The 14,342-nt window shown below is 39.1% G+C and overlaps 3 protein-coding genes across 6 annotated transcripts in view; all 3 read right to left on the bottom strand.

Annotated features, from left to right (window-relative positions):
* Positions 1-6,942, bottom strand: part of LOC102215120 (interleukin-6 receptor subunit beta) — a 16,966-nt gene extending 10,024 nt beyond the window's left edge. For both annotated transcript variants that reach the window (XM_005723681.1, XM_005723682.1), the window contains exons 1-6: positions 6,705-6,942; positions 4,789-4,939; positions 3,100-3,247; positions 1,021-1,190; positions 783-943; positions 326-491 (exon numbers count right to left, since the gene is read on the bottom strand). In XM_005723681.1, coding sequence (XP_005723738.1) covers positions 326-491; positions 783-943; positions 1,021-1,190; positions 3,100-3,247; positions 4,789-4,846 — 703 coding nt within the window. In that variant the 5' untranslated portion in view covers positions 4,847-4,939; positions 6,705-6,942. The remainder of the gene's footprint in view (positions 1-325; positions 492-782; positions 944-1,020; positions 1,191-3,099; positions 3,248-4,788; positions 4,940-6,704) is intronic.
* A 328-nt stretch (positions 6,943-7,270) lies between these two features.
* On the bottom strand, positions 7,271-11,014 carry spmap2 (sperm microtubule associated protein 2). Its single transcript, XM_005723680.1, has 7 exons — positions 10,957-11,014; positions 9,795-9,892; positions 9,650-9,711; positions 9,493-9,550; positions 8,810-8,936; positions 8,142-8,295; positions 7,271-7,848 (listed from the first exon to the last, which is right to left on the bottom strand). Exons 2-7 carry the CDS (start codon positions 9,854-9,856, stop codon positions 7,607-7,609), a joined length of 705 nt encoding a protein of 234 aa, XP_005723737.1. The 5' UTR covers positions 9,857-9,892; positions 10,957-11,014; the 3' UTR covers positions 7,271-7,606.
* A 1,480-nt stretch (positions 11,015-12,494) lies between these two features.
* shda (Src homology 2 domain containing transforming protein D, a) overlaps positions 12,495-14,342 on the bottom strand; it is a 6,721-nt gene continuing 4,873 nt past the window's right edge. For all 3 annotated transcript variants that reach the window (XM_005723677.1, XM_005723678.1, XM_005723679.1), the window contains one exon: positions 12,495-13,681. In XM_005723677.1, coding sequence (XP_005723734.1) covers positions 13,495-13,681 — 187 coding nt within the window. In that variant the 3' untranslated portion in view covers positions 12,495-13,494. The remainder of the gene's footprint in view (positions 13,682-14,342) is intronic.

Raw genomic sequence — 14,342 nt, 5'->3', positions numbered from 1 at the left:
GTCTATGATGTCTTTAACACATAGCTGTCTTCACTGTTATTTTTGCCACATAATCAAATCTAGTTCAGAAACAGAGCCTGGAAGCTGTGAGCCCCGCAAAGCGCTATATAAATGCAATCCATTATTATTATTATTATTATTATATGTAGGGATGGAGTTGTCATGCTACCACAACCAAGATGAGTGGTTAATAGATGGAAAATAATTATTTAAAAGGGGTCTTTTCCTCCCCCTATGATTCTTTTTATAATCTTCCTTTAGTTATCATTATTACTAGGATCTAACAGTGGATTTAAGCAGAAGCATAGCAACCATTTCCTCTCACCATCTTCTGCTGTCCTTCCCTGAAGCGCTTTGCTCCACATGCTCCATGGACTTGCAGGGCCACGGTAACGGTGGCGAAGCCTGATGGTGTATTCTGTATCAGGTCTAAGGTGACAAACCAGGACAGAGTAGCCTTCCATTGTCACATTTCTGATCTGAAAATCAAGCTGTATAGCAAAAACAAAAAAGAATGAGGTTGTGAAGATGCAATACATACAGTCTGATGTTCTGTGAAACAACTTAATATCAGTAAATATTTAAAGTGACTTATTATGCTTTCCAACAAAGTCTTGTACTTTTTTTTCCTACGTTCTGCTACTTAAAAATGTAACATTCTAAACACAGAAGTGGTGCTGAAGAGGAAGAAAACAGGATGTGTGAAATTTTGGTTTCTGCAGGTGTGAAAATGAATGAACGTGTTATTTCTGCATGTGCATGCAGTTATAGTAGCGGCTCACCTGCTCAGTCACTGTTTCAATTTGTGAATTCAGATTTCCCTGCTGGATTTCATTGTCAGACACAGGAAAGTCCGATGATACGCGGCTCCAAGTTACATTCAGACACTGAGGAGAACCACGAACTTCTGTTACGTTGTTCAGGATGGCTGGAGGCAGCATCACTGAGAAATATGGGAAGAGAGACGTGAGGCATGAGCGATGAGATGGGATAAGCAAAGGGAAAGCAAAACTACCGTACCTTCTGTCCTGCCGGGCTGACATCGAGGGTGCGATGAAAAGCTCTCGCTTCCACCGTGTGCTGTGACTGTGATGCAAAAGTCAATCCTTGAAGTTGAACCATTAAGTCCTATTGTGCAGGTGGTTTCATGCGTGGTGCAGGTGTATGTCTTTTTTGCAGACCTGTTGGCACTTTGACAGAAACAAACATGCACCTACAAGGTCAACGGAGCGCTACTACACGAAAAGAGAGTGATGTACCAAAAAAGGCATAAAACCACAAACCCACACAGAAACATGTTGTGTCAGGCTCAGGTTCAAATTCACAGTTTTGCATACATCTTGAACAGTAATATCAGCTATATATTTTTTTTTAAAAAAAAAAAACCTAGAACAAAAAAAAAAACACAGAGGAAGTGGAAACTGTGTGACTCCCACCATCGAAGCATATCAAATCTCCCATCAAAGCCTCACACGGATGTCATTTTCAAAGGTGATTACACACAAAAGGATTTGCATAGGCACAATGAATTACCATCAAACAACAACACCAGCTCCAACTTGCAAACCTGCCTGCGTGCCAAAGCACAACGGTGGACCACTGCTGAACGGAGACTTGGGTAATCTCATTGAAATGGATCATTCTGAATCCACCACAGGCACTGATAAACACTGCAGATTGCTAAATCAATGTTAAGTTGACAAGCAGCACACGCAACATCTCACTGAGAAGAAAAATGCAATGAAAAAAAAAAGCAACCCAAAACTGAGCCTGCCATGACAGATATCAAACTTACATCTAAGACAGTATCAGACAGTTTGCTTCCTGCTTAGCAGCAGCTGCAGAGAAATTTTTGAAGGACCTAAAGCCATTTCTCAAGTTGAATTTCACAGTCATTAAAACATTAAATTAAAGCCGTTTGTCAAACTCTTTCTAATAACGACCTCTCTTTAATAATAACAGTGATAAAGGATTTGGCACTGGTGACGCAAACTCATACAGAATGATTAGTAGCACAAATCTTTAACAAATTAAACCTGCAATAACTGATCGGTCTTTTCCACTCACAGACAGCGCACACAAGTGCTGAACGCACCGACAAGCGCAATTAGCAGTTATGGACAAGCTTTATCGCTTACTTGTAGATCTGTTACTGGTCTCCTGGCAAAAGTGCAACATTCACACTTGTATAAGTTTGCTTTTAGCTATACGTTTTTGTTTCTTTAACTGGCATTTTTTTCTTTGCAAACAGCTGCATGTTGTAGCCTGAAAGACAGGTAAGAGCAGTAAGCGTTCATCATAATAGTAAAATTATGAGTCAGTCTGTGAAACAATGACCTGAAACTTTCCCTTACAGCCCCGTAAAGCTGAGCAGAGCTCAGGTGTTAAGTCTCCTGGAGGTTAATGATAACATGCCTGATGTTTTCATGTTGTTATACTATGAATGTTTTGTTGCAGCGTAGAATAAAGATGCAAGATTAAAAAACTAAAAATACAAAAGGTTTTCCGTGTAGCCAAAAGCTGATACTTGTAAGGGTTTTTCACCTTTGCCACCCTTGCCCCAAAAGACATCAACAGCGAGTTCTTTTATTGAGAAAAGCTGTTTTTTTAGACATGGAAAATGATCAATTTCAAACATTTTTTTTAAAAAGATACATCTTCAAAAAGACGGAGTGGTACTTTGGACTTTTCATGGGGTTAGTGGACATTGTTAATCTACCAATGTTATACATCAAAAGGGAGAACTTGAGTGAATGAAAGAACAAGAAAAAAAACAAATGGGAAACAAAAGACCTAGTCAACAGGGTGATGAATATGAAAAATGATGTAAATTATAGGCTGCAGGCATCAGATCTCCGAAGAACAACACTGAAGATTTGTGTGTGATGGCCTTTCCAAAATTAAAATACTGTAGTATAACATTTTTCAAACGATTGTGTTAAACCTAACAACTGATTCTGATTAGATACTTTGATTAGGGTCTATAAAATCATGATCACAAAAATAGATTTTTACGTTGTTTCTTTTTCACTTTCCTTATCTACATATTATTCAAATGTCTTTGTCTTTCTTTTTATGTAAAAGAACATTTTGTCTCACCTAGATATCTTCTCAACCTGCAGAGTGTATTTCGTTGTTGGCGTGTCTCCGGGCTCCCAGTGGCAGGTGACATTAACTCGATGTATGAACACACAGCCGATTAGCCGAGGGGGTCGGGGGAAGGCCGTGGATGTTGTAATGCAAAACACTGGAAGAATTGAGAGTGGCTGGAGTTAATGACATGGAAAAACACATGTTGCAGTTCATTGATAAGGATGAGTGTGGTTTTTAGTTTATTGTGTGGTGTAGGTGGGTAAAAGTGGATTTAAAAAAAATCAAATAAAATAAGGACCTTTTATCTATGAGCCAGTCGTTGCATGTCAGCACTCGTGCCTTGCGGTACCTTTATTAAGCAGACTCATCCTTATTAGCAGGATTTATACTGATGCCAGTCTCTTTTGAAGTTTTGATTGATTATGTGTGCTCAAAAAAAATGAGGCTACGCACATTTTAAGCATCAGCGCAACTGTTTTATCATCTCAGAGTGTGAACACAGTGCAGAGAAAGGCTTTCATGTGACTCAGGTATGCAAAACCTCCACTGCCCAAGTCTGACTCACTGTTTTCAAATTTGGGATGGTGAAAAAGAGATGATGAGAGGAATTAATTAGCTTTCAGCCATTTATAAGTTATTTTCCCTGAGGTTACAACAGTAGTTCAGGCAAGACGGAACAATATCCTTTCTTGGCTCCTACTGCCATAGCTTGTTTTGCCTGCTGGGTATACCTGTCGTAAGCCAATATAACCATACGCTGGTACAGGTGGACTGATTTCTTCAGAATGATGATAATGCTGACATTTGGGGACTTTTAGCTGTCTCAAAATCACCAATCTACTGCAAGATCAAAGCTAAAAAGAGGCAAAACTTTAAACCGATGATGCATAAATAGGGGATCTGGGGCTGAACTGCAGTTTCTGGCCTCAGGGTGTATACCGGGGATCCTTTGAATCCAGTGGGTTACACACTGGGGCCTGCATGGATCAGGCTAGTTCCAGTGTAGATGGTTGAGTGGACTGGGCTAAGGGGGAGACTGCAGAGAGATTCAACACCTTGGGCTCTTAGTTGTGTTTCCAAGCTGTTCCTCAGTTGTTTTTCTGGAGTGGCAGGATGCATTCCACTGCTGGGGGAGGACACTGCTGATAGGCAGAGCTCGTGTGATGGGTGTGCATTAGTGCAAGTAGCACTTTCGTGAATGTCTTGCAAGCGGAACATTGCATTGCAACAGGAGGTTTACTGCTATTGAAGTCCCCTGTCACCTATGAAAATAATGATAATAATGTGCCACTTACGACATGCTTCTAGTCATCCGACAAATGCTTGCCGAATTACGCACTCCGTGTTTTGGTCTTCACAGGCTTAAATAACAAAATGTTGTGCAGCACTGCATTCACTCACTTGTTGATAAGCTTGTCTGCTAATTGGTGTTATATGGTTATTATACAGTAGAATAACAAAACTGTGTGGTATAAAACCAAAAACAATAACCTGGGAGGAAAGTAGAGGGATGTGGTGTGACATGTTGTGGTTGTAACTTTCTCATGCTTGGTGAGATTCTGTCATTTAAATAACAAATTATTACCCGGTTCCACTAACGACACTTCCAGAAATACCAGCACATCCTCACATATTGTTTGAAAGTTTGCTCTGGATGATAACAAACAGCAGAAAGATAACAAAGTTAAACATTACCCAGGACGAGTCCAGCCCCCAGCAGCCAGGTCCACATCACAGCTGGACTCCGCTCCATGAAGACCAACTGCTTTTTCACCCACTCACTCCCATCATGCTACATGCAAATCAAGGACTCTTCAAGGACTCTGCACGCTGTTCCGCAAAATTGCTAAAAAGATTTGTGAAGTGTCAGCACAGGATGCCTGATAATGAATAGCTTTAGTGGTTAGATTACATCATTTCCATTGAATGCATTTCTGTAAGTTAAAAACGGTTTCACTACAACATTTTTTTACTGCTTTGAGTTCCTTGGCATTGCACCATAGGAAACGCACCAACCAATGTGACAGTTTGTGCAAGTGACTTTCTAAAGTTTGTGAAAGCTTGCAAGTGGTGACTAGATCGATCACAATAAACAATTTGACATCTGACTTTTCCCCTTGACAGAAAACAAAGCTCCCCTCAGGGTGGGAGCTCTTACTCAGTGTGTTGGCGCACACCAATACAAAGCCACTCCAGATTTTTTGGTTATTTAAAGTCAGAATAGAAAACAGCATTTTAAAATGGATTATCATTATAGCCCATCTAATACATCTCTCACAATCTGATATATTGGTATCTGCATACATAGCAGCCTGAGTCAAGGGTCGTTGCAGTAAGCTGATACTGCTAACTAAACATCAAGCAAAGTAAGCAATGGCCCAGATGTTGTGCTTTAAAAACATTGTGAACTTTATACATTTATTAATGCACTAATATCAGAACTTTTATGTGCAAAAAGGTGCCAATCAGAATTGCCCATAACAAACTTCACTCTGAAATCTAAAGTTACATTTGTGCTAGATTCATAGTTTTCAGATTGAGGAGACGGTGACTGAGAGTTTTAGATGCAACTTGTTTTGGGTTCATAAAACAGTTTGATTATTTAATTTAATTATTTAAAGGAAGCTTCATTTCAGCTAAAGCACAGTGTGTAATATATAGAAGATTATAAACTATTCGCTGATTTACTGTGTTTAGTGCTTCTAAACACAGAAATGATGTAGCTTTCAAGTATTCCACCTTTGCACGAATAACATTAATAGACGTAAAATGCTTTAAATATATTGAAGAAAAAAAAATCACGAAATTCTTAAGTCACACACTGGATCTTTATTAATCAAAACAAAATGATAAAAACAAGTTCAGTGGAAATCAAAATAATCAAATCTTTGAAGGTTGGAAGTTAGTCAGAGTTAAACATTGCTCAAGTGTTCCTTTTTATTATTATTATTATTATTATGCATATAAACGAATCACTGAACTACAGGATGACCCCAATAAATTTGTTTTTAATTGGATCACTGTTACTCCAATTTTTATTTGATGGGCTCCGCGATCTGTTTCTATTGTAACTCAGCAGGTTCACAACAGGACAGTAACAGCTGGAGCACTTTGGCTTTCTGGTCATTCTTGATCACTTTCCACATTTATTTAATTTAATTTAAAATGCGTTATAGCGAAATGGTTACGATGCTTTTTGTTTTTCCTTTTTCTTCGTTGTTTTTGACCAGCTGATCAAAATAGATTTGGGTAAAACATCGCAACGAAGTGAACTCGAAATTTGCAAATAATGGGCGATTTTTTTTTTCAAACTGAAAAAGCCGACTTCTCAACCAACTCACTAATAACGATGCGCGAAAGCACCAATGAGAGCTCAAGGAATAAAGCAACAATCACTTTTAATCACTCATTAAGAATTGTGGTAGCAGATTTTCTCGTCAACAAACCGCTAACGCTTGAGCAGCTTGACAGGTTGTTTTTCTGTTTGCTTACTGAAGCGTTAATCACGTTAAACAGCAGAACAAACATGCACTATGTGAGTTTCAACCGAAGTTGCAATTCATGAAACGAAACGAGCGGCTGCAAAATGTCAAAATCCGAACTCCTCTTACCGGATTATGCCCGAATGATACCCGTCTCGTAGAGTTCATCTACAGCGATTGCGCAAAATCTGCCGCTTGTCACCTCGAAGTAAACACACCAGTACCGCCCCACTCCGTGCCCAATGTGTGGCGTGCGGTTGCCTAACTGCGGATCGAGGTCCCCCCAAACGGTCACTTTTATATAGCCTACATGATTTTATACGTCACAAATAACTCATAACTTTTTCTATAACGAAAAAAAAATAAAAAAAACAGGTTTCACTTTCCCGCATTCTATGTTGTGGCCAATTTACACAGAAACTACTCCAAAACCATTAGGCGCATCTGCACTATAATAATAACAAATCGTTTCCTTTCAGATATTACCTTTCTTAGCCTCGAAATTAGTCTGCAGTGTGTAAAACTGACGCATGGGGCTTGTGTTAACAATAACTATAAAAGCAATTAAGACGTGAAGGATGTACTACAGGATATGTGCTGCATAATATCACAAAGAAACTTCATCTGTGGGTGAGAATATCCCCCCAGTTGGTCTAATCAACCTGCATCATTACCAAAGATGCACAACAATAGTCTTTAAAAAAGATATTTCACACACGAGCATGTTTTTAAGGAAAATAAGGAGAATAATTACACTTAACAGCAGCTTTATCCTGGCAAAAATTAGACGGGTAAAATCAGGAAATCTTCAGTTAATACAGTAAGTCCACAGTGGCAAATATCCAAGGGCTTAAACACTAAGATGTTGCAGTAGTCTTTTACTTATGTGCATAGCTATTCGCGCAGCAGAACAAATAACAAAGCTTAGTCATTATTTCACAAGGAAAACACTTCATCACGATTACAGTCTTCGGCAAGGAAAATGGAACAATCAACAGCTCTCTGGGGACCGGTGTTTGCCGTCACTGCTCTTACTCTGAGCTGCATTTGCGAGACAGAGGCAAACAGAGCTGTTGTATTCTGGGAGAGGGGCTGGCTGATCGGGCTCCCCGGCTGATCGTGTATGGGTCATATCCCTCATACAGAGCCTTCCTCTCTTTAGGACTGGACAGATCAAGAAGTCTTTGGCTGGTTATGTAGCTCTTTGCAGCTTTGGAAACGGACCAGCACACTGGGCGGTCTCCTTTGAACTCGGGGTGGTCATTCTTCGGAGCTAGGGCAACAAAGGTGATTGTGTCAACTGGCAGACAATACAATGCAAGTTTAAACACATGCAAAAAGTCTAGACAGCTTGAAGAAGAAAAAAAAAAGCAACTCAATTCTAAAAACAAATTTGTATTCAGACGAACCCCCACGGACAAGAAGTGGAGCTACTTCAGTAACCTAAAGAAGTCCAGTTGCCTTTATTTCAAGCTCTCTAGAGAACCTTTACCTGGGTGACTGAGAGCCTAGACAAGCAAAGAAGCAAGCAGGTGAAAATTGCATGGTGGAAAAAAATAGACTTACTGGCGAGTAGCTCTATGTGTGGAGATGCTTTAGAGGGCAGGTGGATTACTTGTACATGTTTAGATTCGTGCCTGGATTTCTCCAGAACCTGCCTTCGCTTTGGCTGGGCGAGCTGGCAGATCCGTGAAGTGGCAACAGCTGTCTGTGTGCTTACCTGGAATCAAATTTGTAAATAAGCCTATTAAACACAAAGAAGAATGGTGTCAGTCAAGTATTTTTCATCCTGCCCATATGAAACATGGATTTATAGTCATGTCACACACTTTAAATTGAAATGTATCACACCACGCCTAATTAGATAAATTAAGTTGAAAGGATGTACAGGCAATCACACGTCTCAGGATTAGGGAAGATATTAACTTTGATCATCCTAACCTTCCTTGAAGGGAAAGTCAAAGCCAACCACAAAACACCTGGACCTATTCATGCTTTCAGAATACAAAACCAGTAAAAAACACAAGACGGCTCTGTTGAAAGTTATAATATAATTATATAATATATTTTAAAGTTTTGGTCAAGCGCTTTAAATACCGGAAATTCTGGCCTAACTAACACAGTAAGCTGTGGAGTTTTAAAGACTTTGTGGCAGACATGGTAAACTAGCAGTCATCTAACAATGCACCACATATTCATTTGTTTTGTCTCAGGAAATAGTTTGTGTTACTCACAGGGACCGACAACGGGGAGGCGGGCTGCCAACCAGCTGCAGGCATCCGAGGTTGAGCCAGATGACACACCCGTTTGGATGGGACGGCCTTAAGAGCCCATTCACTGACCTGCCATATGGGAGAAATTCTGAGGAAGGACATAAAGATGGAGAGCGCTATAAAAAAAAAAAAAAAAAAGGTCTTGCAGGTACAGTTTAGCTACTGCCTAATTTGACGTGTTTGTTTGTGACATGTATAGTGCCAAGAAAATGATTATAAATAGGTTTTCTTGTTATGTCAGGGCCAAGGCCTCTAAAGGGAAGGCTTCAGAAGCTTCAGGCTTCATGAAGGTCTGCACTTTACTCTGCTGCAGATATGCACACAGAAAATTCTGAGAGGTCTGATTGCAAACACTGATGATGAAAGTTTCATCACTTGAATCCAATCAAACAAGTTTCTTATCTTGGTTTACTGGATCTTGCTAATAATATTAGTACAACATAAGATCTTAATGGGGACAGGGTGACAAAGCTGTGGGAAAATCTAACATTAAAAACTTTTAAAAAAAGGAACAAGAAACTAGAAAACTGACTCATATCGTACGTATAAGAGCACATAAATCTTTCTGAAAAAAACCCCCCATAAAGTTATTAAGAAACTGCCCAAAATGGGTCGCGCATTTATTAGAAGTCTATTATATTTACGTGACTTGATTGTAGAACTTTCTACTTATGCACAAGTCCGACCAGCGGGGGGTTAACTCTGTTGAAAACAAAATAACAATTATGCATGGTGTTACAAAAAGGCAGCAAAGATCAAGTTTGCCAAGAGAAGAAAAAAGGAAACGATGGGTACACAGACCAATTTTAGTGGTTAATCCGCTCCTTTCTGGTGGAAGCTTATCCAGCCAGTAAACAGACCGACTGAAAAACAGAAAAGAGCCCATTTGTGAAAAAGAAGGCGACAAAGACAGAGAGCTTCGTTAAAGGGTGCGATTCAGACATACCGGTCTGGATATCTTAGTCTGTTTGGTTTGGGTTGAGCCAACTGCTGTATCCGAGTCGCCATGGAAACACTTTATGCAACTGGGAGAACGCTTTGCTGCTAAAATGATTCAGTTGTAACAAAAGAGAGTTTCTCAATTACAACCACATACTTTTATATCTGAGACAGCACATTTGTCAGTAGTTCTGGTCGATCATTATCATAATGGTAGTCTCAGATGAAGCTGAAATGCTTGAGCGGCTTGGGATTCATAACTTTTAGTTGCCTAAAGATGACGATACAATGTCTGGATAAAAGCATTAGGATGATCGTTACTTTGGTATAGTTCTCCAGTGTTCTTGAAGGGTATTCAAAGCTCTTCTTTAGATGTTGGCTAACTTTTGCTCCATTTTCTATCAAGATGATCCTGCAATGCTTCAATAATGTTGATATAGTTTTTAATGTTTTCCTATCCAGGTACGCTTTTACTTCACTGACAGAGATAACTACCATCTTGAAAAATCAAGCTGTTGCCAATCACATGCTTTCCATGATAATGCATGATGGATCAAAGCCTGACAATACTTTCCTGTGTTCATAATTGAGTCGGTTTTTTTAAAGATCTCCAACAACACTGGCTGAAATGGCGCCAAACAATGACAGCTCTACAGATGTTTTACTGATGCTGTAGACACTAACTGTTGCACCTCCCTGATGACCTTTACTGTACATACAGTTGATGCTGTCAGCTTAAAAATTCCAAACTCAGATTCTTTTCTCCTCGTTTCACTTCCTAAAAAAAATAACTTCTTGACATCTTTTCCACTAAGACCGTTTCTGATAGGTCATGAGTCAGATCTATGTCGACTTTTCCCTTTCTTTATTACTACAACTACTGCTTGAAATCACTTTTGAAAAACAACCGAAAGTCTGACAGTTTGGAAGCAAAACGTAACGCATGAGGAATGACTAATGGCTTTTTCCAAGTAGTGTAACAAGCCTGATTAGTTGTCTAGGCAAAACGAGTTTTAATACCTATGTATAATTTTTGTCTGTAGCGTCCATTACAAAGCCAAGTGCATTATACCCTTCCAAAACTGCTTACACTATAAATAGAAACCAATTCACACAATTAGCTTTAACATATAACAGTACTTTTTCAGTTACCTTAAAGCTATACTTACCTGTCCTGCAGCTGAGGTAGCAGCATTCTGTGTTGACACCGAAACCTGCTGGTTGCTGTGGTAACAGGTGACAGTACACCTGCCTATGTTGAATGTGCTTGGCAAAGCGAGATCGTCTCCCACTTGCTGCTCGCATAAATTTCTCACTTTGTCATTGGCAGTGAAAAGCTGCAATGTGAGATAAGACCTGCATTTAACTTTAACTAGCATTCATACTTCCTTCATTCTTCAACTGCAAAAATACTAAAGATTTAGTTACTATATTTTTGTTTACATAAACTCCAAATGGGCATGAATATCATGATTCCTTTTAACATTTTTCCCTATATTGGAAGGACTGTATAGCATAGACTTTAAAAAACAAGAATTAGATGCACAAATTTGGATTCATTTCTCCAGTCCAGACAACTGACCTGGCCAAGGCAAATTAATTTCTCATCAGTGATTGAGACTGACTTATCAGTCATATTTAAAAAAAAAAAAAAATCATCGGTATAAAATGTTTGACAGCACTCACTAGAGTGATCAATACTCAACAATGGGAAATTTCAAGGAACTCTGTGAAGAGCTAAGACTGAAAACTGTGCACAAGATGGAAGGGCCTCTTTCTAAACAACTGCACATTCCAACATGTAAAACATTGTTAAGCTTTGTAGTTATGTACAACTATCAAACAATTGCGCATAAATACAAGTTATTCAGATGTATCACCACTTTGTAAAGGACTGGAAGACCCAAACTGTCATTGTCAGATGAGAGGAAATCGGTTAATGTCCACAAGCTCAGCTGAAATTTGTAGCTGACCACATAAAGAAGTCGAAAACCTACTAAAGAAAAGTTTGATGGTCAGACGAGACAAAGATTGAGCTGGCTAGAATGACAAGGTGAGGCTGTCAAACCTACAAACATCAACAGCTATCAGGTATGATGGTGGTTTTTTTTGCCTGTCCCTTGTGGTTCTTTAGCCGTCAGAATTGATCATGGCCTTGCTATATTGGCCCATTTGATCAGCCTTTGTTGTTATTTATTTTATTTTCAGTTGTTACAGACGGACAGACATGGGCTGGGGGACAGGAAAGTGAGAAAGGGCACTTTAAAAAAACAACAACAACAAAAAAACAACAACAACTGGGGGTTCCAACAGGACTGTGACTGTAATTGCACATAAACTGATAAAGCAGACCAACACAGGACATCCAGAATTTCCTTACCAAAGCCACAACCTTGAATCCTACCATTTTAAACTTGTTTAATTTTGACACTGTGTGGATTAGAAAAAAATCCAAAATAAATTCGAAGTTGTGCACCATATTCTTTTTTTAAAAAATCCATCATTCCATCTGGGAAAAAAGAAGCGTGTGTAATTTTCTAAGCTAAACTGTGTGCTGGAGGAGTAACTTGAACTTACCTTTAATTCAATTCCAAATTTTAATTTACATTATTACATTTATCATTATGAAGCTCATATGAAACATTAAATATTTATTTAAAAAAAAAAAAGAAAAAAAAAGGAATGCAGAGACAAACTGAAAACACCACAACCTTTATTTTTACAGGGTTTTAAAATTTTATAAAATAGCACAGTCATTAAAATACCAAAGCTTCTTTGATAATCATGTTCACAAAGCCACAAGCTTTCAGTATAATACTGTAGTTAATATTCTCTAAACTAGTATTGCAGGAGTCTGTTATTGTGTGATGCAGTCAACTTTGTGTTGTTCACACATTAACAAGAGGAGCCAAGAACACTGCAGGGCAAAACGGCTACAGCATCAAGTAACATTGGCGGGCCTTTGAAACGCGCAGAGAGAAAACCCCAGGGCGCAGAGATGGTCCGGCTTAAATATGTAGTGTTTGGTTCATAATTGTAACTAAAACTTAAAAAACCAAAAAAAAAAACAACAACAATACTGCTTGTAGTCACAGCATGATTTCAACTGCATTTCCAACCTTTTAAATTTAGTTCTCAATCCTCACACCAGAGCTCCAATCACTTTGACCTTTTGTCAGTTTAAAACATGAAATTCATGTGACAAGAAAAAACAAACAAACAAAAAACTGGATTATTGGCACAAGCTAAGGCCACCCTGACCCCACCAATAATATTCTTTAAGTCTGCTTCACATTTGACAGCAATAAAGACAAAACTCCATGCAAGATTACATAAATTCTACCGTCTCAAGACTAGATTTTGTCTTTTTCCTCTGTGAGGTGAAAGTACTCAGCTAACAATCCTATTTTCAACAATTGCTGACTTTCAAGAGTCCGTGACAGATAAATAGAGGGATTTCAGTGATGTACTGTTTCACAGATTCCTTAAGCACTGAGCTCTCTTGTAAGCGGCCAGTGTAGATACAGGGATTAAAGTAAAAACAGAAAAGATGGCACCAGATGGTCCAATCTCTTGCAAGCTGTGCAGGTAGAATGGCAGTGTCATAGCATGTAGGACACAGGTAGAAATAGGTAAATACTAAGAATATATATGTATATAAGAATATATTCAGTAGCACCATGAAAATCAGGATGTGTATGTCACCGTCAGAGGGTCTGCACTGGGACAGGATACAGCAGGGACATGTGCTCGGCTCCTCTGATTGGCAGCTTGTGTGTCGTGTAGTAGGTGATGACCTCGGGGATGGTCGAGAACGGAGGGCTGTTCTCTCCGAGGACGTAGCGGCCGTCTGGGGACTGGGTGAACTTCATATGCATGAAGCCTTTGCAGCTCCTGACAATAAAGAGACAGTGCAGATGAGCCTCAACTTGCCTGACAGGAATGTTAATTAGTACACTGAAAGACTGAGAATGAAAGTGTGTGTGCGTTTGTGTGTGTGCATGAGCATTACAGAATGTTTTAAGACCTTATAATTATCAAAACTGCCACCTGGAACAAATATGTCACGTTATGTTTCGTACAACAATCGGAGCGCCACACAGCTTTCTGTGATGAAAGTATTCCTGCAGTCTCAGATCAACATTCCAATTGTGTTATCATCATTGCTTGGGGTGGGCCGCACACAATCAGCCCATTCAGTTTTGCTTAATTAAAAAGTTTCAACAGGAACAACAACAACAAAAAACTGTAAAGGGAACTGGAGAGTTGTCATTCAACCAGGAGTCAGCATCTGTGCCTATTATTTTGGTATGAATTGCCGACAGTTTTATTCCTTCTCACTGTGAATCACTGATGACTGTTTATATAACCGAGCCTCAATCTCTAAATGTCAAACTTTGAAACTGGCGTCAAACATATAAATACAAATCCTTCACTTTTCCTCTAACGTAAAGAGTCATGTGACACACTTAGATGTATAAAAATACTGTGTTTTAAACTCATTTATAGGTATTTAATCCAAATGTGTTCAGGTCTCTGGGACTACGTGTCTCAC

Source organism: Pundamilia nyererei, unplaced genomic scaffold (genome assembly GCF_000239375.1).
Source record: "Pundamilia nyererei isolate P.nyererei 1_Seehausen unplaced genomic scaffold, PunNye1.0 scaffold00010, whole genome shotgun sequence".
Lineage (NCBI taxonomy): Eukaryota > Metazoa > Chordata > Actinopteri > Cichliformes > Cichlidae > Pundamilia > Pundamilia nyererei.
This window is presented reverse-complemented; position numbering and strand designations above follow the sequence as displayed.

What these genes read in the sequence shown, in the direction of transcription:
- spmap2 (XM_005723680.1), bottom strand. Translation starts at nt 9,856, where the DNA reads ATGGCGACTCGGATACAGCAGTTGGCTCAACCCAAACCAAACAGACTA. An exon ending in CGGATTAACCACTAAAATTG is followed by an intron (nt 9,551 to 9,649) that starts GTCTGTGTACCC and finishes TGTTTTCAACAG; the next exon opens with AGTTAACCCCCCGCTGGTCG. An exon ending in CCTCCCCGTTGTCGGTCCCT is followed by an intron (nt 8,296 to 8,809) that starts GTGAGTAACACA and finishes ATTTGATTCCAG; the next exon opens with GTAAGCACACAGACAGCTGT.